This window comes from Haliotis rufescens, unplaced genomic scaffold (genome assembly GCF_023055435.1).
Source record: "Haliotis rufescens isolate VD_foot unplaced genomic scaffold, xgHalRufe1.0.p SCAF_7, whole genome shotgun sequence".
NCBI lineage: Eukaryota > Metazoa > Mollusca > Gastropoda > Lepetellida > Haliotidae > Haliotis > Haliotis rufescens.
This window is the reverse complement of record NW_025964361.1, coordinates 34,798,003-34,823,125: the sequence shown is the minus strand read 5'-3', so window position 1 is coordinate 34,823,125 and position 25,123 is coordinate 34,798,003. Positions and strand designations below refer to the sequence as shown.

General features: G+C 40.9%; 1 protein-coding gene across 15 annotated transcripts in view; it reads right to left on the bottom strand.

Annotated features, from left to right (window-relative positions):
• LOC124117060 (CD109 antigen-like) overlaps positions 1–25,123 on the bottom strand; it is an 87,089-nt gene that overhangs the window by 43,573 nt on the left and 18,393 nt on the right. The window contains exons 19-34 of one of the 15 annotated variants that reach the window (XM_048387581.1): positions 22,995–23,139; positions 10,622–10,739; positions 9,648–9,761; positions 8,320–8,421; positions 8,003–8,131; positions 6,654–6,792; positions 6,112–6,288; positions 5,433–5,514; positions 5,106–5,262; positions 4,645–4,719; positions 4,104–4,275; positions 3,547–3,761; positions 3,070–3,219; positions 2,504–2,566; positions 1,736–1,845; positions 449–596 (exon numbers count right to left, since the gene is read on the bottom strand). In XM_048387581.1, the coding sequence (XP_048243538.1) occupies positions 449–596; positions 1,736–1,845; positions 2,504–2,566; positions 3,070–3,219; positions 3,547–3,761; positions 4,104–4,275; positions 4,645–4,719; positions 5,106–5,262; positions 5,433–5,514; positions 6,112–6,288; positions 6,654–6,792; positions 8,003–8,131; positions 8,320–8,421; positions 9,648–9,761; positions 10,622–10,739; positions 22,995–23,139 (2,096 nt within the window). Of the gene's footprint in view, positions 1–448; positions 597–1,735; positions 1,846–2,503; positions 2,567–3,069; positions 3,220–3,546; positions 3,762–4,103; positions 4,276–4,644; positions 4,720–5,105; positions 5,263–5,432; positions 5,515–6,111; positions 6,289–6,653; positions 6,793–8,002; positions 8,132–8,319; positions 8,422–9,647; positions 9,762–10,621; positions 10,740–11,736; positions 11,915–13,203; positions 13,391–15,398; positions 15,574–17,126; positions 17,305–18,215; positions 18,403–19,684; positions 19,869–22,994; positions 23,140–25,123 lie in introns of all 15 variants that reach the window. The other 14 variants (XM_048387574.1, XM_048387571.1, XM_048387576.1 and 11 more) reach the window with 14 other exon arrangements.

Below are 25,123 nucleotides of genomic sequence, written 5' to 3'. Positions count from 1 at the left end.
CTCTCCGGGCAGGCGCTCTGTCTACTGGACCACGGAGGCAGTTATAACTAATAAGGAAGTTCACTGACATGCCGACCGATATTTATTTGGTTGGTTGGCTGGTTTGTTGTTAAACGCCGCACTCAGAAATAAATATTCCAGCCATATGACGGCGGTCTGTAAATAATCGAGTCTGGACCAGACAATCCAGTGATTGATATCATGAGCATCGCTCCACGCAATCTTTATTTGGAGAGACTAAAGCATAGGTTTTACGAAATACGTTCATTTTGGGCAAGATTTGAATTATACAAATAATGTAATCTTTGATGTGAAACATATTAAAGAGCCGGTATATAAACATATGAAAATAAATTTACAGTGTTTATGAATACATTTAATTAAATAAAATGAATCCAGTACCATGGATTAAGTCAACGAGAAGGGATGGTGACGGATAATATCTCACCTCATCAAAATACAGAACCACCTTTTTGTTGGGAGTCTCGACCCTCTTGAGGGTCTTCAGTTTGGTGAGTGTTTCAAGGTCGGCATCAAAGCCGGAGGGAACTCCGAGTTCCTGAATTGCCATGCCACTTGCGCCGGTCGACAACCATCTGAGGAGGCAACGTGGTACTGATGTGTAATAGTCCTTTATTACCGTTATGTATTTTTTATGCATTATTAAACGAATGGAGTAAACCATTTATAAATCATTCTCATACTTATCATATTTATATGAATCGAAATTAAACTTGTTCATTTCGACCATTGAATGTTCGGAACCTAAAATTATACCAAATACATAGCCTTCGCAAACACATGTCAAAAAGATTGATGTGAATGGGTTGCGGGAAACATGGTTCCAATATTTGAAGATGAGCAAGTCGTTAACCCAAGCTGATCTTCTTGGGAGTTGGATTTAAAGACACAACAAACATACGTTCATCTTTGGTACCCGACTTGCTCCTGATTAGATTTTTCTCCAGAAGGAGGAATATCATCCTTTTTAACTCATTATAGCCAACCTTCTGTATTTCATTATGTCCGATGACCAAACCTTGCAGTTGTATTGAAGCGAAAAGGAGAGTTGTAGCATTTGAAACAGATGATGAATTAAAACAATTATATACTATTTCAATGTTTTCCATCAGTATGCAATTGCACATTGTAAAGGTGTGTAGGTGAGGTGAAATGTGTTTTTACTTCACGTCGAGTTTATGTAAACAGCGATGTGCATGCACGTGTGTGTGTGTGTGTGCGTGCGTGCGTGCGAGTGTGTGTGTGTGCGTGCGTGTGTGCGTGCGTGCGTGCGTGCGTGTGTGTGTGTGTGTGTGTGTGTGTGTGTGTGTGATTGTGCGTGTGTGTGCGTGTGTGAGTGTATGACAAGTAGATCTATGTTGGTGTGGCAACTCGAAGTGGGATAAAGCGTATGATGTAAGTCGTCAAGAAAACACTATGACGTCGTGATAGATCAATGCCAATAGATCTCCACTGGATGATCCTCCACTGGACTAACACATGTCACTGTGCAATAAAGGTTTGTAAAACAGACTGATACAAACAGGGTGTATCTCATTATCAACGGTCGTCCATGTTATTGTTGCCGCTACTGATCATGGCAATTGTTGGCAATGTTCAGCTTCTGAAAATGCTTTACTCCTAATCAGTTGCCGAAAGACTTCAACGTGATGTCTAAGGGTACATATGTGTTATGTCTGACGGTAGTAAGTGTGATGGCTGCCCCCACCCTCACCTGGTGCAGGTCTGGACGGTGATGGAGTTGATGTCCTCACTCAGAAGCGTGACGGTCACATCAAACGTTGGCTCCTCCACCTCAGCCTCAACGTTGAAAAACACGGCGACCTGAACGGCATTTAAAGAAATATACTTTCACCACATCTTAATACACTATCAGCGTTAACTTAACACCCAACTTATATATGTACAGGTAACTCAACATTTATATCAAATGCCATCATAAAAAAGAATAGTGTTATCAGTATAGAGTAAACTGTCTCAAACACAAATTGAACATGATCTCATTTCGAAATAGCATGTTTGCATATAACCATGATGACAATGTTTGCAGTTTAGTAACACAGGTGCGTCGTCGTACCTGCACACTAATAATCATAGTTAATGCGCCTTTTTGCGATGGGTCTGAAGTGGAAAAGGTTCGCTCGCCACACCGAAGACCCGGGTTCCTTTTCTGACATGGAAGGGCGGTCGGGTAGCCTAGTGGTTAAAGCGTTCGCTCGTCACGCTGAAAACCCGGGTTCGATTCCTGACACTGGTACAATGTGTGAAGCCCATTTCTGGTGTCCCCCGCCGTGATATTGCTGGAATATTGCTAAAAGCGGCGTAAAACCATACTCACTCACTCACTCTGACATGGGTACAACTCGTAAATCCCATTTTCAAGTGTTCCCCCGCCGTGGTATTGCTGGAATATTGCTAGAGCGGCGTAAAACTCTACTCACTCAATGTTGCATGCTACTAGTATGCGTATGATGCCACCGACCTCAACAAGAGCGATGCCGGACCCTGTAGCCTGTACATTGACGCTGCTCGGGATGGATGGAAGCTGCAGGTAAAAACGGGTACGAAATCGTACATATGTAATATATAAAGTATAACATACAATGAAAAGCAGTTAGTCCAGGGATGCTGTAGGGAGCATTAGTACTTAACAATAGGTACTGCCCATGATTTGGTAAGTTCAATTTGTAGATCCGGGCCAGTTAACTTGGAAGGGATATGGATTAACGAGATTAAATTATATGAACATTAAAAATATTTTAGGAAACTCAAGAGTGGATATGGATTAACGAGATAAAACTTTATGTACATTAAAAATATTTTAGGAAACTCAAGGGTGGATATGGATTAACGAGATTAAACTTTATGTACATTAAAAATATTTTAGGAAACTCAAGAGTGGCCGAACTAGTCAAGAACTGAACATTTCATACCCGGATAAATGGGCGAATATTTATGCACATTTTTGAATATGTGCGAGTTCAGTATTGACATGGTAGAGCGTGTGATCAGTGTGCAGCTGAAAGAAGGGTATTGGTGAGTACTCACCTCGACACTCTGGAGCACGAGCGCGTTGTTCTGGTTGACGGAGAATTGGTGTCTGAAGCTGCCACTGCTCACTGTCACCTGGATGTCGAAGTTGTTGGAGTACGCCATCTTGGCGAACTCAGACAGAGCCTGCAAGGCCAACACCGTGTCCTGGAAGAATATGACAGAGCCCCATACCAGTGTGAAGAAGAAGACTCAAGAAGAGTTTATTGCACTCAACACGATCAACAGTCACATCCATTTTAATACACGCACGCACGCACAAGGACCTCACCAATGATGCTTTGGCTTATAGACAATTTCTCTAACAGGTATACTGTTATATCTAATGCGTTTGAGATATTCTAAAATGAAATCAACGACGCGGGCCTACCGCGCTTTGTGTACTTTAAGACAAGAGTTCAAGAGAAGGCGAAGTGGGTCTTGATTGTAATAAGAACCTGTGTTTTTTCCTAACAATGTAGATATAACACTAACTTGGGTGGAGGAAAATCCGCCGTGGGGATTACGCTGTGACGCCAACCACTTCATGATGTTAAGACCGCCGCTGAAATCGTTTTTCTCGCCGAAGATCAGCAGAGCGTATGCCGTCATCTCGATGTCGATGGCCTTCTTGGTTGATGGTGGTCTCCAGTATTTGGTGGTGGACTGTGTTGTCTTGACCTCAGGACGGTGCCAGTACTTGAATCCATCTGGAAACGTAGTTAACCAACACATTAACTTCAAAAAGAAAATGTAAGGCATGAGCATGTCCGTGACCAACGATGAACTGTTTACGAGATACGTGTATACCTTTTCGATTACGGTAAGAAAATCAGTTTGTATCAAAGATTTGCTAATGTGCAAAAATTAGACAACCGCATCCTTCAAACCTAAATAAGCCTTATGATCTCCTTTCAAAATGTCCTTTTACTCATTCTTTTAAATTCTGCAGATCCGTTTGGCCCAAAACGGTCTCATTGTACCGTGGCCTTGGTGGACATAGTTGAATATGAGTTTAAGTTATACAGAAGTTGAAAGAACATCGATGCTACCTTTAACAATAGCATGAGAGTTTAGTGTAGCAAAGGAAGTGTCGGTCTTGGTGCTGCCGGCAAGCTGTAGGGCATAGGTGATGATGGCCAGTGAGTAGTCATCTGCTGGAGTCTCATTCTCAAGGAACTGAAGAGCCTTGGTCGTGGCTGTGCGTATCCGCTGTTGGACATTCTGTGCAAATTACAAGAAGATGTAGACAGCCTGAATTCAAGAGACGCCACAAAGGAAGTATTATTGTGCAATAATGAGTGCATGAAATAAAATAACATGCTCAACTGAACATGTAGAGCCAGGGGTTGTGTCTATTTATTAGTGATGAAGACATGTCCCAATGTTCCTGTAGCCAGAGGTCATAGGTATACAACTATTATCTCCATATATGATATAGCTACGCGATAAGTCGTAAAGAACAATCAAGAACGGAGCGTGGTTTATTTCACGATTAAGCAGTGTTCTATCCTGACGCTATTCCTGGAAATTCGAATATACAGTCGCAATTTGATGGTTACTCGTTTATTTCTTAAATAAAGATTCACTTACCCCAACGAGGTCGTTGTTCTCGAGAAGGGCGATAAGAACATATGCCGTCAATGAAGCACCTTTGTTAGAACCTCCCTTGAGAAGAAATCACGGGCATATAATAATTAATGTCATTATTAACGTAAAACATGTTTCAAGGTATTCATATAAATGACCACAACAAACACATAAAAACGGAAAGGGGATTATTTACAGTTATATTCATAATATTGCAGGTGCATGACACGCAGCATAAAGGACAATGCCAAAAGACAGTCGCTGAGAAGTTGCAGGTCATCACGTGTGTTACTAAAGAAGTTGACTGTGTGTGATTACAAACCATATTTAAAAAAATAATATTATTGGTATTGGACCATTCAATGGGATTTGTACAATAACAGTACAAACCTAAACATATATCAATGAAACACAATAAGATGTAATACATGTTGACAAACGAAGGGTGATCAGTCTGGACTCACGGTCATGTCCTTGTGGATGACCCGGCCTGGTTCAGGGAAAGAACCATCAGCCTTCTGTCTCGCCACCATCCAGTCGATAGCTCGTGTGAGGACATCGTCGTCGATGAAGGTGTATGGTTTAGCCTGATGGAACGTCTTTATAACGAACGCTGTCAACCTGGGAGCACAAATACCGAACATAATCTAACGTGCAAACTCATGCGAGATATTATTATGGTAGAATATAAAATAATATCTATTTCATCTAATGGTGTATGTGCGTTTGAAATGTACACATTGTATTAAAAATGTGTGTCTAAGAAATTCATGTGTCTTAACAGAACGTACCACATGCTGCCAGATGGGTCACGGTCACCAAACGCACTGAAGGAGCCATCCTTGTGCTGGTAGGTCAGCTCTCTCTGGTATCCTGGAGGAGATTGGTGACATGTAAGTTCAAAGTAAACGTTGACATGCTGTTGTGAGAAGGGTTTGGTTTTGGTTTGGTTTGTTGTTTAACGCCGCACTCAGCAATATTCCAGCTATATGACGGCGGTCTGTAAATAATCGATTCTGGACCAGACAATCCAGTGATTAATATCATGAGCATCGATCCATGCAATTGGGATCGATGACATGCATCAACCAAGTCAGCGAGCCTGACCACCCGATCCCGTTAGTCGCCTTTTACGACAAGCATAGTCACCTTTTACGGCAAGCATGGGTTGCTGAAGGCCTATTCTACCCCGGAATCTTCACGGGTCTGTGAGAAGGGAGTTTATGGTATTGAATGTTTATCATTTCATCCCATCGCCCATTATTGCTGTCCATTATTCCGAAGATTTGAGGAAGAGGAAACATCAACCAGTGAATCTAGATCCCGATGCACAAGGTTTGGTCGCACTATGGCTGTCCTTATTCTACACGTGTATGACTATCACAGCGCTGAGTGGATCGGGGAACTTTCTGTTGGGAAGGGTATGGAATTCATGAGTTTAAATAGGTTCGGGCGGCACCACCGACATACCAGATTCCATGTACTTGATTGCCTTGTCTTCTATGTCTCCTGTCAGCTGTTTGGTTGCTGTCAGATAGTTGGTTACAAACACATCCGGTGCCAACCCCAGCATCGTCTGCTCACCACATCCGGTAGGCATGCGCAGAAGACTGTCTAGACCACTTACAGTTGGGCCCATCAGGTCACCTAATCGAACATGACAGGGTTATAGAGACGTTTGTCGGATAAAACAGAACAGTTGCCGCATTAAATTCTGGACATAACTGTAAGTTTGTATATATTGCCATAAAGACGGTTCAATTCATTCCATTTTATTTTCTTAAATTAACTAGCATACCAACGTGGGAACTGAATAGATACATTATAGATGTCGCATCTCTGAAATGACAATTATTTTTTATGATTACCCACTGAAGAAGACAGAATCAAATTGGCAAGCTACCACTAATCTTAGAAATTGAGTAATTCAATCGTGATTTTGTAACGCCATGATGCTTGATATACTGTGAACACCTGGATATGCAACGGTATTGTTTTATTTTATCACTGACCAATGGCGGTGATTCTAGCGGTCTGTGATCCAGAGACGACGTTCTGTGGCAGAGTGATGGGGACATTCTTGGAGAAACTGGTGGCCTGCTTCAGGTCAATCAGGACAGGAACATTGTACTCTTTGGGGGTTCCTTCGGGCTGAAGAAAGATGACATGATGAATACATGTTGGAACACACTGTACCCTGCAGGAGCTACATTAGAGAGATAACGTGGTGAATACGTATGTTATGATAGCCCTAGATATGAATGCATGCTGTTTTATCAAAACGCGATTTTTGTTCTGTAGAAAGGTTTCCTAACCTATGACACCTCAGTTGGTCATAAATGAATGTTCTTCGCTTTACACGTTTATTGTGGATAGTGTCCTATAACGGAATGTCTGACACATTACTAGGCATTATTGATATTAGACATAACACATAACACTAATGAAAGTTCGTCGTTTGAAGTAATCACATTCCATCTGACTTTTTCACACTTGATAAGTTTCATTTCAATTGTATTATCTTGAAATGTGTCTAAAAGCAAAACGTTTTTACAGTATAATAACCGCAAATGTAGCCTAACTTAGCATCGACTGTGCTTTATCGGTCTAACATAGTGAGATGACTGTGCCTTCTTGGTCTAACATAGTGAGATGATTGTGTTTTGTGGGTCTAAAACAGTGAGATGATTGTGCCTTGTTTGTCTAACATATTGTGATGATTGTGTTTTATTGGTCCAACATAGTGAAATGATTGTGCCTTATTGGTCGAACACAGTGAGAGGATTGTGTTTTATTGGTCTAACATAGTGAATGATTGTGTTTTAGGGGTCTAACATAGTGAGATGATTATGTTTTAGGGGTCTAACATAGTGAGATGATTGTGCCTTGTTGGTCTAAAATAGTGAAATGATTGTGCCTTATTGGTCCAACATAGTGAAATGATTGTGCCTTATTGGTCTTACATAGTGAGATGATTGTGCCTTATTGGTCATACACAGTAAATGATTGTGTTTTGTGGGTCTAACATAGTGAAATGATTGTGTTTTATGGGTTTAACATAGTGAGATTATTATGTTTTAGGGGTCTAACATAGTGAGATGATTGTGCCTTGTTGGTCTAACATAGTGAAATGATTGTGCCATATTGGTCTAACATAGTGAGACGATTGTGCCTCATTGGTCAAACATAGTGAGATGATTGTGCCTTATTGGTCTAACATAGTGAAATGATTGTGCCTCATTGGTCAAACATAGTGAGATAATTGCGTTTTACGGGTCAAACATCGTGAGATGTTTTAGGGTCTAACATAGTGAGATGATTGTGTTTTATGGGGATGACATAAAAATGGATAATGAAGTACCTCGACCAGAAGCTGTCTCTTGACGGCGTCAGCAGCGAGGGTGGATCGAGCGGAGACGGTCAGGTCGATCTTACCCAGTGTGGCGGGGACAATGGGGAAATATACAGAGGTGGCGCCACCTGCCTTCACCTGGAATATCGGAGATTATACACACACGTTTAGTAAAAAAAACACCGACAAAGTCAAGATCATATTGCGAAGTCCAAGATCAGATTGCAGTAGAAACAGTGGTAATTGAAGTGCCATTAAAAAAGACAAATATTTACTGGCGACGCAACAAAAACATATCACGATTATCAGTGAAGCAGGGTACTCACATAAACAGTCTGCGTTTGGTCCTTGGATTCTGTTTGTTCCCGACCGTTAGCATCAATAACAACATTCAGGTAGTCCTTGGATTGAGGGATGGACACAACAGCCTGTAAGGAGGTCAAGGTATTTTAGTGTCAGTGAGGAGGTTAAACTCCACAGTTCTCTATTTCTACAGCTCATATCGCGGCATATCAACTTAATTGGGAAGAAGGTCGGATGCCCGACAGGTCTTAGGCGTTTGTTACTTTCGTTAACACACGGACAAGGATGAGGAGAAATTAAGGATCGTAATAAGGCCGAGTCTGGGATTCGAACCCACGGTCTAGGATCCTGGCAGAGTATTGTGGCGCTTTAGACAACAGGTCCCTGGGAATGCGTACCTGTAGCCGTTTCAGAACCACATAATACAATTTATACACCTCCTAACATTTCCATTATTTTTATCAGAAACGCCAATGCGGAAGAACAACCCATGTGTTTATCAACCCAACAGGATTTGGTTGTAAAGAAATTTATGCAAGTACGTTTCAGAGGTAGTCACAGGGTGACGTAACATTGTTAATGACATTGAATGTATAATAATAAAGACTAATCAACACTGTTTTAAAGGAAAAGACAAAGAATACTGATCGCATATCGATATGCTCAGTATGTATTCAAAATGTTTTCATTTCATATTGAATTTATACATTTCTCTCGAATGTCTCCGGTCCGAATTAATTTAACAAGAATCTACATGGCCACCATGAATGGCGAGAGATGCCAATCATTGATAACATACAAACAAAGAATCTTTTTATTAGGTGAAATTGGGTTAAACGTCGCATCCAAGATTATTGCACTTATATAGCGACGTGCATGTACGTGTGTGTGTTTGAATGGCTGCTTGTACTAGTCCGGACTGATGCCGATTTATAGTGCAAGCTCACTGAGATACCATGCCGCAGTTGAACATGAATACCCCACTCAGACACAGTATACTAACTCCGAGCCGACCCGTCCTTGTTTTAGTCCCTTAATGCCGAGCGCCAGACAGGGTAACAACAAGTACAATCTTTTAACGTCTTTTGGTATGACGCGCCCGGGGATCAAACCCCGGACCTTCCGCTCTCCGGGCGGACGCTCTACCACAAGACCACGGAGGCGGTCTTTTAATGGAAAAGACAAAGATTACTGATCGCAGATCGATATGCTCAGTATGTATTCAAAATGTTTAATTTCATATTGAATTTATACATCGACGTCCTGGGTGAGATAGTTGAAGACGATGGCCTTGACTGGCCTAACACTGGACGCAGCAACTAAAACTAAACATGTCCTCTCTATTACTCACGTCGACGTCCTGGGTGAGGTAGTTGAAGACGATGGCCTGGAGAGCCAGTTGTTCTCCTCGCGTCACGGAGTAGGGCAGGTTGAGGCTCACGAAGAAGGGGCGAAACACTCGGATCTGAACACAGACAACACGTGTGGGCATGTGAAGAGTTTATATGCTTATTAAACGGTTCTCTCCATCCAGGGGATCTTGACAGATTATATCGTATATATAGCAAGCTTTATTTATTTACATCAATCGTTTTTCCATGATAATAATGGAATCTGCCTTCGGAGAAGCCTTTCTTTAGCATTCGCTTGTCATGCTGAAGACACAGGTCGATACCCCCGGGCACAAACTCAGATGTAGTGGTATTGACAGAAAGCGGCTTAACGCTGCGATAATCGTATTGGAGGTATGTTGTTTGCCTCTAGATCTGGGCCCCGTTCCACAAAGCCATCTTACCACTAAGGTGATCGTAAGTCCCATACTCTAACATAGGTTTACGATCATCATAGCGCTAAGATCGCTTTGAGGAACGGGGCCCTGGCCCATTAAATTACGAGTTAACCGCAGTAGCATCGTGTCGATACAGTGCTTTATTGAATAAGGTGAATTTACACTAAGTCAGTTTCAACAACATCTGTTATTTGTTCATAAACTGGATACATATAGGCAGTACAGTGGTTGGTGGAGTTTCATGTCTGAGCAGAATCGTTAGATCTGATGGTTCTCTACCCAGTGTTAATTAACGCCACTCAACAATCACTGTCCACAAAATGACCCCTTTTCGTTCGGCCGTACTCTGTTCGATATTTTCCCCGTGGAGATTCAAAGTAACGAAAGATACGGTTTCATATATCTACATTAAATATATAATATTTGTTTTGCAGTCCAAATATACGAACAAAACGACTTAAAGTTCAGCTCTGGGACAATAATCCACAGATCTGATCTTCCTCAGAGATCCTTTGAATAACTGATTAATACCATACCTTAGCTGAGGTTGGTGCAATTCCAAGGCCACTCTGAGCGTTGACGGCGAAGGCGCTGGCCACCCAAGACGTGATGGTGTCTGGCACTATTGTTGAGATGACGGCTTTGCCATCGGTACTGTAGTATTCAAATGATGTAACAACTGATTATATGGGCAGCTGATTACACGAACTGAATATTATTGACCTACACATTAAAATATAACGTCCATCATTATTAACATACAAATTAATGCAGATTATATGACATATAACTTCAACTCAAGAGGACAATCAGTCTCCTCTAGATTATCCGCCGAAACAGATTCCACTAGGTGTGGAAGGCAAAATAGTGATAAATAAACGTATTTACTGGACTTAAAACGTAGTAGAAAATATAACTAACTACAACGATATATGTGCGTACGCTTACAAAAATATATTCATGGTATCATATAAAGAACAGTTTAAATCAAACACTAAAAGCATTGCGCTAAGCAGCAGAGATAAGGTTATAAGCAGGTTAACACTGGAACATGCACAAAACATGAACAAAACATGCACAAAACAACACGCCTTGGTAAGAAGGTTTACGGTACGCAGAGTGGAAAAGTGAAAGGTTCCGTAAAAAAAGTTCAAAGACGCAACTTCCAAAATACTGTGGTAATGCCTGTCACATAAAATACATGGCATTTGCAGTGGGATCCCCCATCTTAAAGAACCAGCTGCCAATGGACATTCACTCAAAGGACCATAAGCATTTCAACGCCGAGTATGCAATTCCAGTGCAGCATTTTGGTATGCAATTCTGTAGCCCTCTGTTGAAATACTTGTGATCCAATAAAAAAAAAATCCAAATGAGTCCTCTCAGTATAATTATGATCCAATTAAAAACCATCTAACTGAATCTTGTTAGTAATTGTTTGGTGAGCCGAAACATTTCAATGCACCAGGCTTTCAGATTGCCATAGCCAACATCATATCATCATCTAGTGGTAGTATTATATGATGACGACACTGTCTTGGGTGTTCTAGTTTTTGTTTGGAAGAGGCAGAAGATGCATTAGTGACAGTGTATATCCCTGCCGTCGATTATGCGCGCTAAGCCTATGGCCAACATACTAGTAAGGCAGTACCCTGAGCTAGTATTACTCCAAAGCCACGTCTCGGGAAAAACGTTTCTAACTCTTTCAACCTCCTGCAGGTTTGGTTTAGTATTGGTAACTGTTCCTGTTGCAACATGGGCAGTGACCACATTTGGAAAGATATGTGGAATACCACCCATCAGGAAGCCACCATGGAATCTGGGATGATCTAAATAAAACAAAGTTGCTTTGTAGTTAATAAACTCTAACATGCAGCTGTTGCCTAATCTCCAAGAGGGACACTACTATGGCATAATCTTTCAATATTGGTTATGATGTCTATCACATCAGTTACCATTTCCTGTATTTCCTCGTTTATAACAATGGACAAAAAGAATGGTACTAAGACGAATTCAAGATATTGGTTTACATAATGGCATAATACTAGCTAAGTTTCCCATCTTATATTTTGTATTATCCGTCAATAGCTAAGTTACTCACCATTATGAACGATCACAGAGAATCATTTTCTAAGTTGCACAGTATTGTTTGACAAATACACATTCCGAGTAATTCATGTCCTTGAACAAAATACATGCATTGGTAATTATCTATAACATACTCCCTCATACCCCATTTAAGAACTTCGTACGCATTGAAGCACCTGTTCGTCAACATATACAAATGTCTAGATTAGAATTTCTAGGTCTAGTGCTGGTTGGATATTCATTAATCGATGGAGCCGGTAAGATGGTACCCTAGTTTTAGTCGGTGACAGAAGATGAAATATACCTTCACACTGACAATCTGACGGCTTGGTAAACGCTGGACCATGCTTAGATGGTATGCAAATGGTCAGTTTCACAGAGTGAAACAGAGAGTGGAGATGGGATTTCACTTTAACAATTTACGACACCGGCTGTGCTATAGCCATATTGCTGGAAATTCTGTCCTGAAAGGTTCCATTTCTGTGAGAAACCCCATGTCCGAAATTACTGAATATATTCCAAGCCAGCTCCTCCATAGCCACTATCAACAGAATTAGTGTCTGGAGAGCATGAAGGAAACATGGAATGGATGTGCATCAGCAACTGAAACATGGCAAGGACACAGTGGTATATGTAATTACCAAGAGGGGTGTGCAGGAGCATATCCTTGTGTTGCGCTTCAGATGTCTATCAGTAAGATGAGCCACGATTTCTTGTGCAAACTCATATATCATCTTGGGTGATTCCTTTCGGCATAAGATAAATGTGACAGACAAGACATCAGTGAGAAGTGCATTGATCAGCAATAATGTGAGCGATGGACCAGACATGTTTCAGGAAATGTGCTTCGGGTGTGTTGAACATCCTTCAACGCCATAGACCCGTCCACTGCATCTTCCAGCGTGATTCGTTTGGGCACGATCTAAATACGATAGCTAGGCAAAAGAATGTTGCAGGCATGGGCTCAAGGCAGAAACGATATCAATGACAAAACACATTGATCAGATGGCTGATGATTCGAGCGAGGTACCTGACAGTCTGATTCTGCCAGAGCCAAGTTTCAGGAAATACATTTCTGATGTGTTCTACTTCCTTCAACGCCTCATTGCCGCCCACTGCATGAGGTACCGCAACTCCTGATCCCAATCCAGATCCTGTTAGGGAAGCTAAAGGCAATGGTTGTCGCATGGGGGCGAACTCACACATGATACAGGGATCTAAAAATGAATAAATCTCGGATTTTGACAACGGTGCAACAATGTTTAGCAGGGTAACACATTTAAAGTTGTACTGAACATAATCTGTACATATCTCTAGTTGACAAAGGACAAAATTACAAAACGTGTATGCGTAATCGAGATTATACAGGTCCAGTGATTTATGTTTGTTCGTTCGTTTGTTTGTTGTTTAATGCCGCAATATTCCAGCTATATTCCAGCTATATGACGGCGGACTGTAAATAATCGAGTCCAGACAATCCAGTGGTTGACATCATGAGCATCGATCCACGCAATTAGGAAGCGATGACATGCATCAACCAAGTCAGCGAGCCTGACCACCCGATCCTCTGAATTGCCTCATACGACAAGCATAGTCGCCTTTTACTTCAAGAAAGGGTTGCTGAAGACCTGTTCTACCCGTATCTGCACAGGTCGGTTTATATTCCATCATATACAAACGTACCACCGATGACAACCGAATAATAAGAGAGGCACCAGTCACGTTGTGTCATGCATGTTCGTATGTGAGATAACAGAACACACTAACCTCAGGGTAACAAGATCGAACAAATCTATATCGAAAATAGTAATTCCGATAGTTAGACACCTGAGCCCAACACCACAAATGTTGAATAACTGCTATATCTAAACATGCTCACACCAAACTACCATGCATATCTAAACCAATACATTCACGGCAGTAACATTGACGTGCCCTGTGGTGATGTCATGCAGAGCACGGGAGAGTACATATCCCAAATGTTACAACTGATCTGGTCAGTGTGGCGAGTGTACCTAGTCGATGTGTTCAACCACAGCCATGACTCTGGGAACCACTGACGGAGGTGATCCACCTCCACCAGTACTTCGCTGTTCACGCTGGTAGATCTGGTTGCCATCGGGAGAACCGTATTAGAGTACCTGTATCGGTGCCACGCTGCATGCAAGGATGTATCATTTCGACATGTAATCATGTTATAAGAATGATCAAAAGTGGTAGGAACTGAAAACTAAAAAAGAACCTTCCCAAAAGAAGTTTCTACAACCATTATATGGTAGGTATGTCATGAAATGTGTAGGTAATGGTAACGGGCGACCTCATGAAAACTAAAGGTAGGCTACCATCCTAGGAGATGGGAGCCAAACAGAAAGATTTGAAGTGTAAACCAGGACCACAGGGGTTGGGGGAGATTCTGAATTACCAAACAGTAGTACTGGTCCACATCCAGGTCTCTGGAAAGTCCGTTCTTATTCTCTCAACTTCTGCTAATTTTGATGTTGGTCTGCTGATTGAAGAGGTCTTGACCATTTCAGGTGACGCACGAGCTAACATTGCCATGGGTGCAAATGCTCTCATTCTCTTTCTGAAAGGGCGTCTCACTGGAGTATGACAAAATGTGGATATACGTTGCTTGAAGTGGAAGGAATGGTCAAGTACATACGCTTGAAGTTAGGAAAAGAATGATTATGTTGCAACACAACAGAACATCATTCCGGTCGTGGCATAATGCCAACGTCTTCATGTTCACATATGAGAGACAGACCATTCACGGTAATAAGCCATATTTTGGGCTGATAAGTCTGAAAGAGAAACTAGTGTTTTACGTGTCTAAGGTGCATTCTATTACTGACAAATGCCATTAAGGATTACTACAATTGTATTTACCATTAGACAAAAAGAAAAAGAATTATTGACTGAGTGATTATTCAAAATTTACGACTTTGTGTTAGAAGTGTTATGTAGTTTCTACTGTCAACGTTTGTGATTTATGTTTAGATGTGTGTTTGGCGCTGGGCTACAGCAGTCCCACCTACTTGTGACACTAAAACGTCAATAGTTGAAGCTTCCTTTACATCTCAAACTCTATTTAACTCCAAATAAGACCAAAGGCCTCATGTGTGCTCACATCTTTGGACAAAAACTCTCCAGCTTAGCGATTATATCTCGAGCATAGGAAAGATCAGCAGAAGTTGCGAGGAATGTAACTATTCTGTTGACAAATACCCAGTAGAAGAGTTGGTCCAAAGCCATGTTTCCGGAAAGTCACTGCGTATTTTCTCCACTTCCTTGAGTGGTGCGTGGTGTGTATCGACCGCGCCTCCTGTACCACTTACCATACCATTAACCACCCCAGGCACCACCCCTCCAGCCATGGCCATCATTGGTAGGTAAAGAGGCACTGCAGCATCAGACAGGGTTCATCATATAGTTTACCAGATAGCAAATGCCACTATGTATCTAAGAACATTTTTTTGGTTCAAGTTAAAGTCGTTGCTTGTCAATAGTTTGTATATCTGATTGTTGCATCTTCTGTTCTACTCGACTGACGTATAATGAAATGAATTGTAAATTTCAAGGGACTTGAAGACATTTGGGCTTGGATGTGTGGATGGTTGTTGGATTTGGGGATGATGGCTCTGATGTAGGGCCACAAAAGTAGCTAACAAAGTGCAAAATCGCAGTAGCTGAAGCTTTCCTAAACTCTCAAATCTTATTTACCTCTGGTTAACTTAATTACTCTTCCCCTTTTGGGATATCAGGCGTTTGTTTAAGTCTTAACAATATATATTTAAATTCCTGACCAAGTGGTTTTCCAAATTAACATATTATAATATAAATATAGTATCAAAATAATAGTGGGCAATAATGCCTACCAATAATGGTTGATGAACACAAATATAATATATTGGTGTTTGGTAAATCATTCTTGCCAATCACCGTTTGGCGGTGGGGTGGTCTAATGATTGTGGCTTTCGTTCGTCACGTCGATAACCCAGGTAAGACCTCCCTGGCTCATTTTGTAAAGTTCCTTCATGATACACGTGAGAAATGCACTGTATGTAATGCAGGTTTACGCGAATTACAAGTCAATATATTCAATACATAATATTACAATGTACATCACCTTTCTTGTCAGACAGCTCTTTTAATTCATATTTTCCGAATGGCCAAGAATTCTCCCTAAAAACAATAATTTACTAGCAGAGTCTAGTTTATCAATTCCATTCGAAAAATGAAAGAAACTTTGGGACAGACAAGCAGAATTGGCGAGAAATAAAAGGTGAGGTGGGGTGAAATTGAGTTTAACGTCGCGTCCAATATTATTGCACATATATAGCGACGTGCATGTACGTGTGTGTGTGTGTATGGCTGCTTGTACTAGTCCGGACTGATGCCGATTTATAGTGCTAGTTAACTGAGATACTGTGCCGCAGTTTAACATGAATACCCAACTCAGACACAGTATACTGACACCGAGCCGACCAGTCCTTGCTTTGGCCCGTTAATGCCGAGCGCCAGACAGGATAACAACAAGTACCATCTTTTAACGTCTTTTGGTATGACGCGGCCAGGAATTGAACTCCGGACCTTCCGCTCTACCACTAGACCACGGAAGCAGTCGGCGAGAAATATAATCACTCTGTTGATAAATGCACAGTGGAATAGCTGGTCCAGAGCCTTGTGGGATGATGCATTTGGACATGATCTAAATGTGTTGCAAGACAGACAAGATATCAATTACAAGAACACTGATCAGGAATAACGCGCTGACATGTTTCAGGAAATGTGCTTCGGATCTGTTGTACTTTCTTGGACGCCACAGGATTGGCCACTGCATCTTCTAGGGTGATTCGTTTGGACGCGAGGTAAACACGATAGCCAGGCAAAGAATGCTGCAGACATTGGTGCAGGGCAGATGAGAAGCACATTGATCAGATGAGAACAAAGTACCTGGTAGTCTGATTCTGCCAGAGCCAAGTTTCAGGAAATGCACTTCTGATGTGTTCTACCTCCTTCAACGCCCCAGTACCACCCAATACCTGAGGTATGGCAACTCCTGATCCTAAGACAGATCCTGTTTGGGGCGGCATTGGACCATGTGCCAGCATGTCACAAAAAATGCAGGGATCTAAAAACGAATGAATGTCAGATTTTGACAACGATGTTGCAATGTTGAGGAGTGAAACATATTTATATTGCTGAACATTCAAACATATATTACCTCAGTTGGATACACATATCCTTCCTGATTCATAATCCATCACACATTCAAACATGCCACCGATGGCAATTGAACGTAGTATTCCCCTGGCACATGGCAGAGAGGCAGCCGTCATGTTGTCAACAGAACCTGATTCTTATGGGAGATAACACAACACACAACCCTCATTCTGATATATTTACATCTATACCAATCACAATCAATGTTGAATAATTGCTAATACAAGGCATGCTTAGACCAAACTGCCATGAATATCTAAACCAATAAAATAACGACAGTAATACATCAACACGCTCTGTGCTGATGTCATGCAGAGCACGAGAGAGTACATATCCCAAATGTTACAACTGATCTGGTCAGTGTGGCGAGTGTAGCTAGTCGATGTGTCCAACCACACCAGGACTCTGGGAACCACTGACGGAGGTGCTCCACCTCCACCAGTACTTCGCTGTTCACACTGGTTGATCCGGTTGCCATCTCATTCTGTGGAAGCCTAAAGGCATTATCAAAACTCCAGAGTCAGTTTGAACGGCGTCTCGCTGAATGTAAGGATGGATGTTAGTATCCTTTGGACATGTAATCATGTTACAAGAACGAAAAGATTAGTAGGAACTGGAATCTGAAAAGAACCATCCCAAGAGAACAGAAGTTAGTTTCTACAACCAATATAAAGTCGGTATGTCAAGAAGTCGGTAGGTTATGTTGACGTGCCTCCTCATATAGGTTAATATCCGAGAAGGGTTAATGTGTTAGCTCTGTTCCAAACCTTGGACCACAAGTAGAATGGGTTAGGTCCGTAATAAGACATTTTGAATTACCCAATAGTGGTATTGGTCCACATCCAGGTCTCTGGAAAGTTAACTCTTGTTCTCTCAACTTCTGCTAATTTTGGTGCTGATCTGCTGATTGTAGAGCTCTTGGCCATTATAACAGGTGATAACTCAGCAGACATGGCCATAGGTGCAAAGTGTCTTCTCGCCATAAACATAGGGCGCATCACTGGAACTTTACAACATGTAGAAATACGTTACTTGAAGTGGAAGGAATGGTGAAGTATACTACTCAAAAGAAGTTTTAAGATTCTTCATATTACTATACATGTAGTTAATCTGTCATACGTCATACATCATACGTCAACCAAGTCAGCAAGCCAGACCACTTGAGTATCTGACAATACAACAAGAAATATAGCATCCAAACATCCTTTCATCATTCCTGTGTTGTCATGATGCCAGAAAATTAGAGCATTACATATAAAGACTTCTTCATTTTCACATGTGAGAAAATGTCAATTTACAGTATATTTGGGGCTGATTAGCCTAAAAACGAAAACAAGGTTTAACGTGGTTTATGTTTCGCTTTTAGGGATAAAGTTTATTATTCATTTAAATATATTCATTTAGATGAAGCCATAGCTTCATCAGCAGACACAACAAGGTTACATGACTCGGTTAGTTTGTGTCAAACACTCAGCACCATTGCAGAGCATTTATAGATGTCTTTGTGTGATTAAAAATGATACAAGTGTATGTATATTAATGATAATATTGATTTGGGATTTTGTTAGCGTTGATATTCCAGTACTGACATGTTGTCAGCAATTTTACGACACTGACAATCCTGACCAGTATAATAAAGGATATACAGAGTTGTTGACCGACAGCTTCACGCTTGTTTTGTTTGTTTTATTTGTTGTTTAACGCCGCACTCAGCAATATTCAAGCTATATGACGGCAGTCTGTAAATTATCGAGTCTGGACCAGACAATCACGAGCATCGATCCACGCAATTAGGATACGATGACATGCATCAACCAAGTCAGCGACCCTGACCACCCGATCCCGTTAGTCGCATTCTACGACAAACATAGTCGGCTTTGACGGCAAGCATGGGTTGCTGAAGACCTGTTCTATCCCGGATCTTCACGGGTCTTTTCACACATGTAGTGTTCATATGGTTATTCATAATTTAGGACTTTGTTTAATGCCAGGCTTCTTAGAAATGTTTGTCTATTGTTGCAATATGTATTCGTGATTTATGTTAAGTGGCGACTTTGGCGTATAGCTACAGCAGTCCCACACTGTAGCAAAGTGCAAAATCGTCAATAGTTGACAACTCTTTTTAACAAGAACAAAATGAGCTCACATCTTTGGACACAGACTTTCCCTTGACACTTCTTTGCCAGCTTAGAATCAATCAGCTTATCAATTATATGACGAAGAAAGGACAGATATAGATGGGACAGACAAGCAGAATTGGCGAGCAATGTAATTCCTTTGACAAATACCCAGTAGAAGAGTTGGTCCAAAGCCATGTTTCCGGGAAGTCACTGCGTATTTTCTCCACTTCCTTGAGTGGTGCGTGGTGTGTATCGACCCCGCCTCCTGTTCCTGTTCCTGTACCAGTTCCCATCCCATTAACCATACCTGCCCCCACCCCTCCAGCCATGGCCATGGGGTAGTAAAGAGGCACTGCAGCATCAGACAGGGTTCATCATACAATTGACCAGATAACATATGTCACTATGTGTATAATAACATTTGTTAGCTTGATTTGCGGTAAGGTTGTTGTCTGTCAATATCATGACTATCTAGTTGTTTTTTCTGTTCTGCTTAACTGACTTTTTATTAAATGAATTCGTGTGACTTGAAGTCATTGGAGCTAGTGTATGGTTTGTGAAGGCGTGTGTGTGTGTGTTGGTCCTGGGGGTGTCGGATTTAGTAATTGGAGTAAACATTGGCATACTTGCTTGTCGTTGATATTATCTATTGGCACAAAAACCCAACGTATAATATCAAACCCCAATAAGGTATCCAAAACGAACAATTCTGGCCAATACAAACAAAGATACAAAGATTTTTCGACTGAATGCTTCACTATGGTAGTGATCATGTGAGTATTCGTACTTTGTCTAATGTTGCCTAGAAGTTCTTGTGTTTTACTGTATATATTCGCGATTTAAGTTTGGTGGTGACTTGAGGTACTGGTAAGGAAAGCACAAAAATCGAAAATCGTTGCTTTCCTATAATCTTCAACCCAACCTGTTTACTTAATTTCTCTAACACTATCGGTATATCAAACGTTTGTTTAGGCCTAAGAATGTATCTTTATTCCTGGCGAAATGGTTTTCCAATTAAAACATATTTTCTGGTATGCGCATATTAGGCTAATATTGGCACATACATATTTCAATCACGCTGGCTTCGTCTCGTAAATTATTAAATATACTGATTTACTCTTATTCGAAATAATACCCTTTATAAAATTAAAAAATGTCAAGAATTTGAAATGTATCATGGTTGTTGATATTGCAAGAGGCAAGATAACGGTTTCCAAAGCTAACTCTAAAGTGGTCTAACCTATGTTTGGGGGGAAAGAGTTAATGAATTGTGTTAGATGCTGCTTTCAACAGTACACTGCAAACACGAAAACGTCGTTTTTTCCGTATATGGGCATTGGACGGAAAAACGACGTTATTTGGACGCTTTCTAACCATCGTTTTTCCATCGAGAATCTGACGCTTGAAAAACTCGACGTTTTTCCGTACACTTTCTAGACGCTCACCCATTAATCAATTTTAATGAATTTTTAGTCGTTTTTCCGTCCAATGTCCATATACGGAAAAAACGACTTTTTCGTGTTTGCAGTGGTATACCGGTTATTTGGTGGCGTGCTTCAGAATAACGGTCGGCAATAACACATGGACAACATGACTGATGAACACAACATATAAATTGGTGTTTGGGGAGGTATGCTATTTTCGACGGTTTCAATGATCGTGATGGCCTAATGATTAAGGCCTTCGTTCGTCACGCCAAAGATCTGTTTTCGATTCACTTGCTTGATGTGTAAGTCCCACCCCGACAAACTCTTGATAAACCAGATAAGAGTACTTAACGTGACGTCCAATACTACTCAGTCGTTTCCAGGACGAATGCCGGTTATAGTCATATTATAGTCAAAGTAATATTACATGACCAGTATTCTCAGACAGTTCTGTTTAATTCCTATTTTCCAAAGGGCCTGACATGTACTCTTTGCACGCAGGAACTTTCCCTTGCACGGAAGTTAATGAATTATATCGAGAAGAAAGAAAATATTATTTGGGAAAGACAAGCCGAATTGACGGGGAATGTAACTTGTCGGTTGACAAATACCCAGTAGAAGAGTTCGTCCAAAGCCATGTTTCTGGAAAGTAACTGCGTATTTTCTCCACTTCCTGGAGTAGTGCGTGGTATGTATCGACCCCGCCTCCTGTTCCTGCATCAAATCCCATCCCATTAATCATTCAAGGCATATGCATAAGCCCTGGAGCAGACAGGTTTCATCGCACTATTTACCATTCCGTTTAATTCAACTGATGTGTATAGAAATGAATGACAATTTCCGTGTGACTTGAAATTGGACTGGGGCGTGAAGGTGGTTGTTGGATTAAAACTTTGGCATAATATATTATTGTACACCAGTCTATAAAGGACGTGAACGTTGTCACTTTCAGTCGATCGGATGACTTAAATCACAATAAAAAAAATTCATATATGCTGCCATATTTAAGTGTATATAATGGATCTAAAATGACAGTTTACATGACGCATACATTCACTGTGTGTAAAATGATCAGTATGCAAGCATAACGTTTTGTTAAGAAATGTATAATCAATGTTATACAATGTAGTTGAGACCAACTGGGCATTAAAAGTTAAACACATTCTTTTTGTACTGGTTTTATATACAGTAATTGTCAAACTGCAATCTATAAGCAATCGATGTCTGAATTAATACTTCGTTTCAAATCGTGGCACACAATCCTATGGCAAAATTGGCACGCAATCGTACGATTAAGTTCAATTTTTTTTTTCAGTTGTTAATTTTGCATTAGAATAATAAAAAAGACTACGTAACCAGGGCCAAGTAGGTGAGGTGGCATGGGGTTTAACGTCACATCCACGATTGTTGCACTTATATAGCGACGTGCATGCGCGTGTGTGTGACTGCTTGTACTAGTCCGGACAAATTTATAGTGCAAGCCTACTGAGATACCATGCGCAGTTATGAACACCCCATCCACACACAGTTTACCGACTCCGAGCCGACCAGTCCTTGTTTATCCCTTAATGCCGATAACCAGACAGGGTAACAACAAGTACCACCTTTTAACGTATTTTGGTATGATACGGCCGGGGATCGAACAACGGACCGTCCGCTCTCCCACTAGACCATTGAGGCGGTCCCCTTCGATAAATATCATGTCGCTTTGTTCATATGATATGTACGTATATACCCCATACATGTTTTCATAATCTTCCTCACATACGTTTATTTGTTGATAAATTCAACTTGTGTATCCCGTATGCACTATTTAAAACATTTTAACAATGCGGTTGAGACTTATTTAAATTACCTATATGCATGTATTACCTATATATTGTATATTCATATTCTGTCACTGTATACTCTGTAAAATAGAAGGGGCATATAGCCTACACCATTTGAAGACAAAATTATCATTATTATTATCTCCTTAACTTGCAACTAGCGAGACAGTGAAAGAAGGGCAGGGGGTATAGCACATGCAACACATAGCTACCAGGCAATACCTCGTGGTAAGGTTTGTCCATAGCCAGGTCTCTGGGAAGTCACTTCGTATTCTTTCTACCTCTTTCATATTTTGTGTTGGCAGCCCCACCTGGTGGTGCGCCATACCGGGCATACCTCCGAACATCGATTCAAATATAGGGGGAGCTACAACGATTGAGTGAGTGAGTGAGTGAGTGTGTGGGTGGGTGGGTGAGTGCGTGCGTGAGTGAGTGAGTGAATGGGTGGGTGAGTGAGTGAGTGAGTGAGTGAGTGGGTGGGTGAGTGCGTGCGTGAGTGAGTGGGTGAGTGAGTGAGTGGGTGCGTGCGTGCGTGCGTGCGTGCGTGAGTGAGTGAGTGAGTGAGTGAGTGAGTGAGTGAGTGCGTGAGTGAGTATTAACACCGCTTTGAACAGTATTCCAGCTATATAACGGCGTCTCAGCATGAAATTATGCAGGCCTTAGACGTTTCCCACACTTGTGAAACCCACGAACACGGGTATGATCCTGACCCAGAAACAAAAATCGGGGCGAACCGGGAGTCGACCCACGACAATAGGTTTCTGGCGTTCCCAAAGGACGCAACACTGCACAGCGAATTGCGGCACCTCAGACGATGCTATAGATGATGACGTTTAACCCAATGGCTACATATTACTGGTGTCTAAAATATTTGTGTTTATCCTTTAACGTCTTGTCAATCTAATTTGTCGTATATAGTATGCTATTTTTAATAATATCCTTCGGAGAGCAATATCTGAATTATCACATGTATCTACACATTTAAATATTTTTAGGTTAATATATTAAAAAGAATTAAAATGTGTGTTATTATTTGTAAAGTGTAAACAATTTGTCTATGAAAGTCATTAAACCATGACACTGATACATATCAAAAGTAAAATATTCACTCCCTCTTCTAGCTATAGGCAAGTGTATCCACTTTCTTGTGCTTAGTACCTTTTCAGTTTATTAAAAGGCAGGGTGCCTTTAATTAAGTCTGCCTAACGGGACATAATGTTTACACTGTGTTCGGTTAAGAGAACTGTGGATCCGATGTGTGTATTTCTTCTGTGGGGAGAAGATGTAGGACGAGTTCACACGCGATACCAATCTAAGTACATATCAAATATTGAGATCATGAGAAGAAATTCTCAATGTGAACACGGATACAATGTTTTTGCGCAACTCGTCTTGTGTATTTATTTATTTATTTATTTAAAAAAAAAAATTTTTTATATTTTATTTATAGTCTGAATTTATTTTGTTTAATGCTCTAACACATCCTTTGACATAACATTATGGTCATATATATATGACTTTGATCCAATATGAGGTTATAAGGTGAATCTCGTGAGTCAGGGGGCGTGGTACACAGGTGGAAAATGCACAAGAAGCAGCTATAACTACTGTGTGTCTTTATCTAGTTACCCAGCAGTTGTGTTCATTCACAACCATGTCTCTAGGAAGTCAGTACGAACTTTCTCAACCTCTTTCAAAGTTTCAGGAGCCTGTATTCCCTTAAGGACATGTACTGATTCCAATACGGCCTTATCTATTGTGTATACTTCAATAGAAAGCCAAAATAGTTAATGGGAGTAAAAGGTTTATGTTAGCACGCCATGATGTCATGCCTAAATTACCAAAAGGGTCTTTATACAAAATATCCAAAAAACATCAATGTAGATCTTATAACTTGTTGTGATGCTGTATTTTAAGGCATGCTCAATAATGAATGTTAAGAATGCTACATAATCTTTTAGATTGAAGTCTGTTTGGTTTTTGTTTAACGCCGCATTCAGCAATATTCCAGCTATATGACGGCTGTCTGTTAATAATCGAGTTTGGACCATACAATCCAGTGATTGAAATCATGAGCATCGATCTCCGCAAATGGGATACGTTGACATGCATCAACCAAGTTAGCGAGGCTGACATCCGATCCCGTTAGTCGGACCTTACGACAAGCATGGGTTGCTGAAGATCAATTCTAACCCGGATCTTCTCTGGTAGCCAATTCGGTCGCCTCTTAAGACAGGCAATGGGGTCCTGGTGACACATTCCTCTCCAGGACCCCATGGGGAGATGGAGTAAGTGTAGGGGTGATACAAATTATGTCGACAATGTTTCAGATATTAGACCGAAAGGTTTAT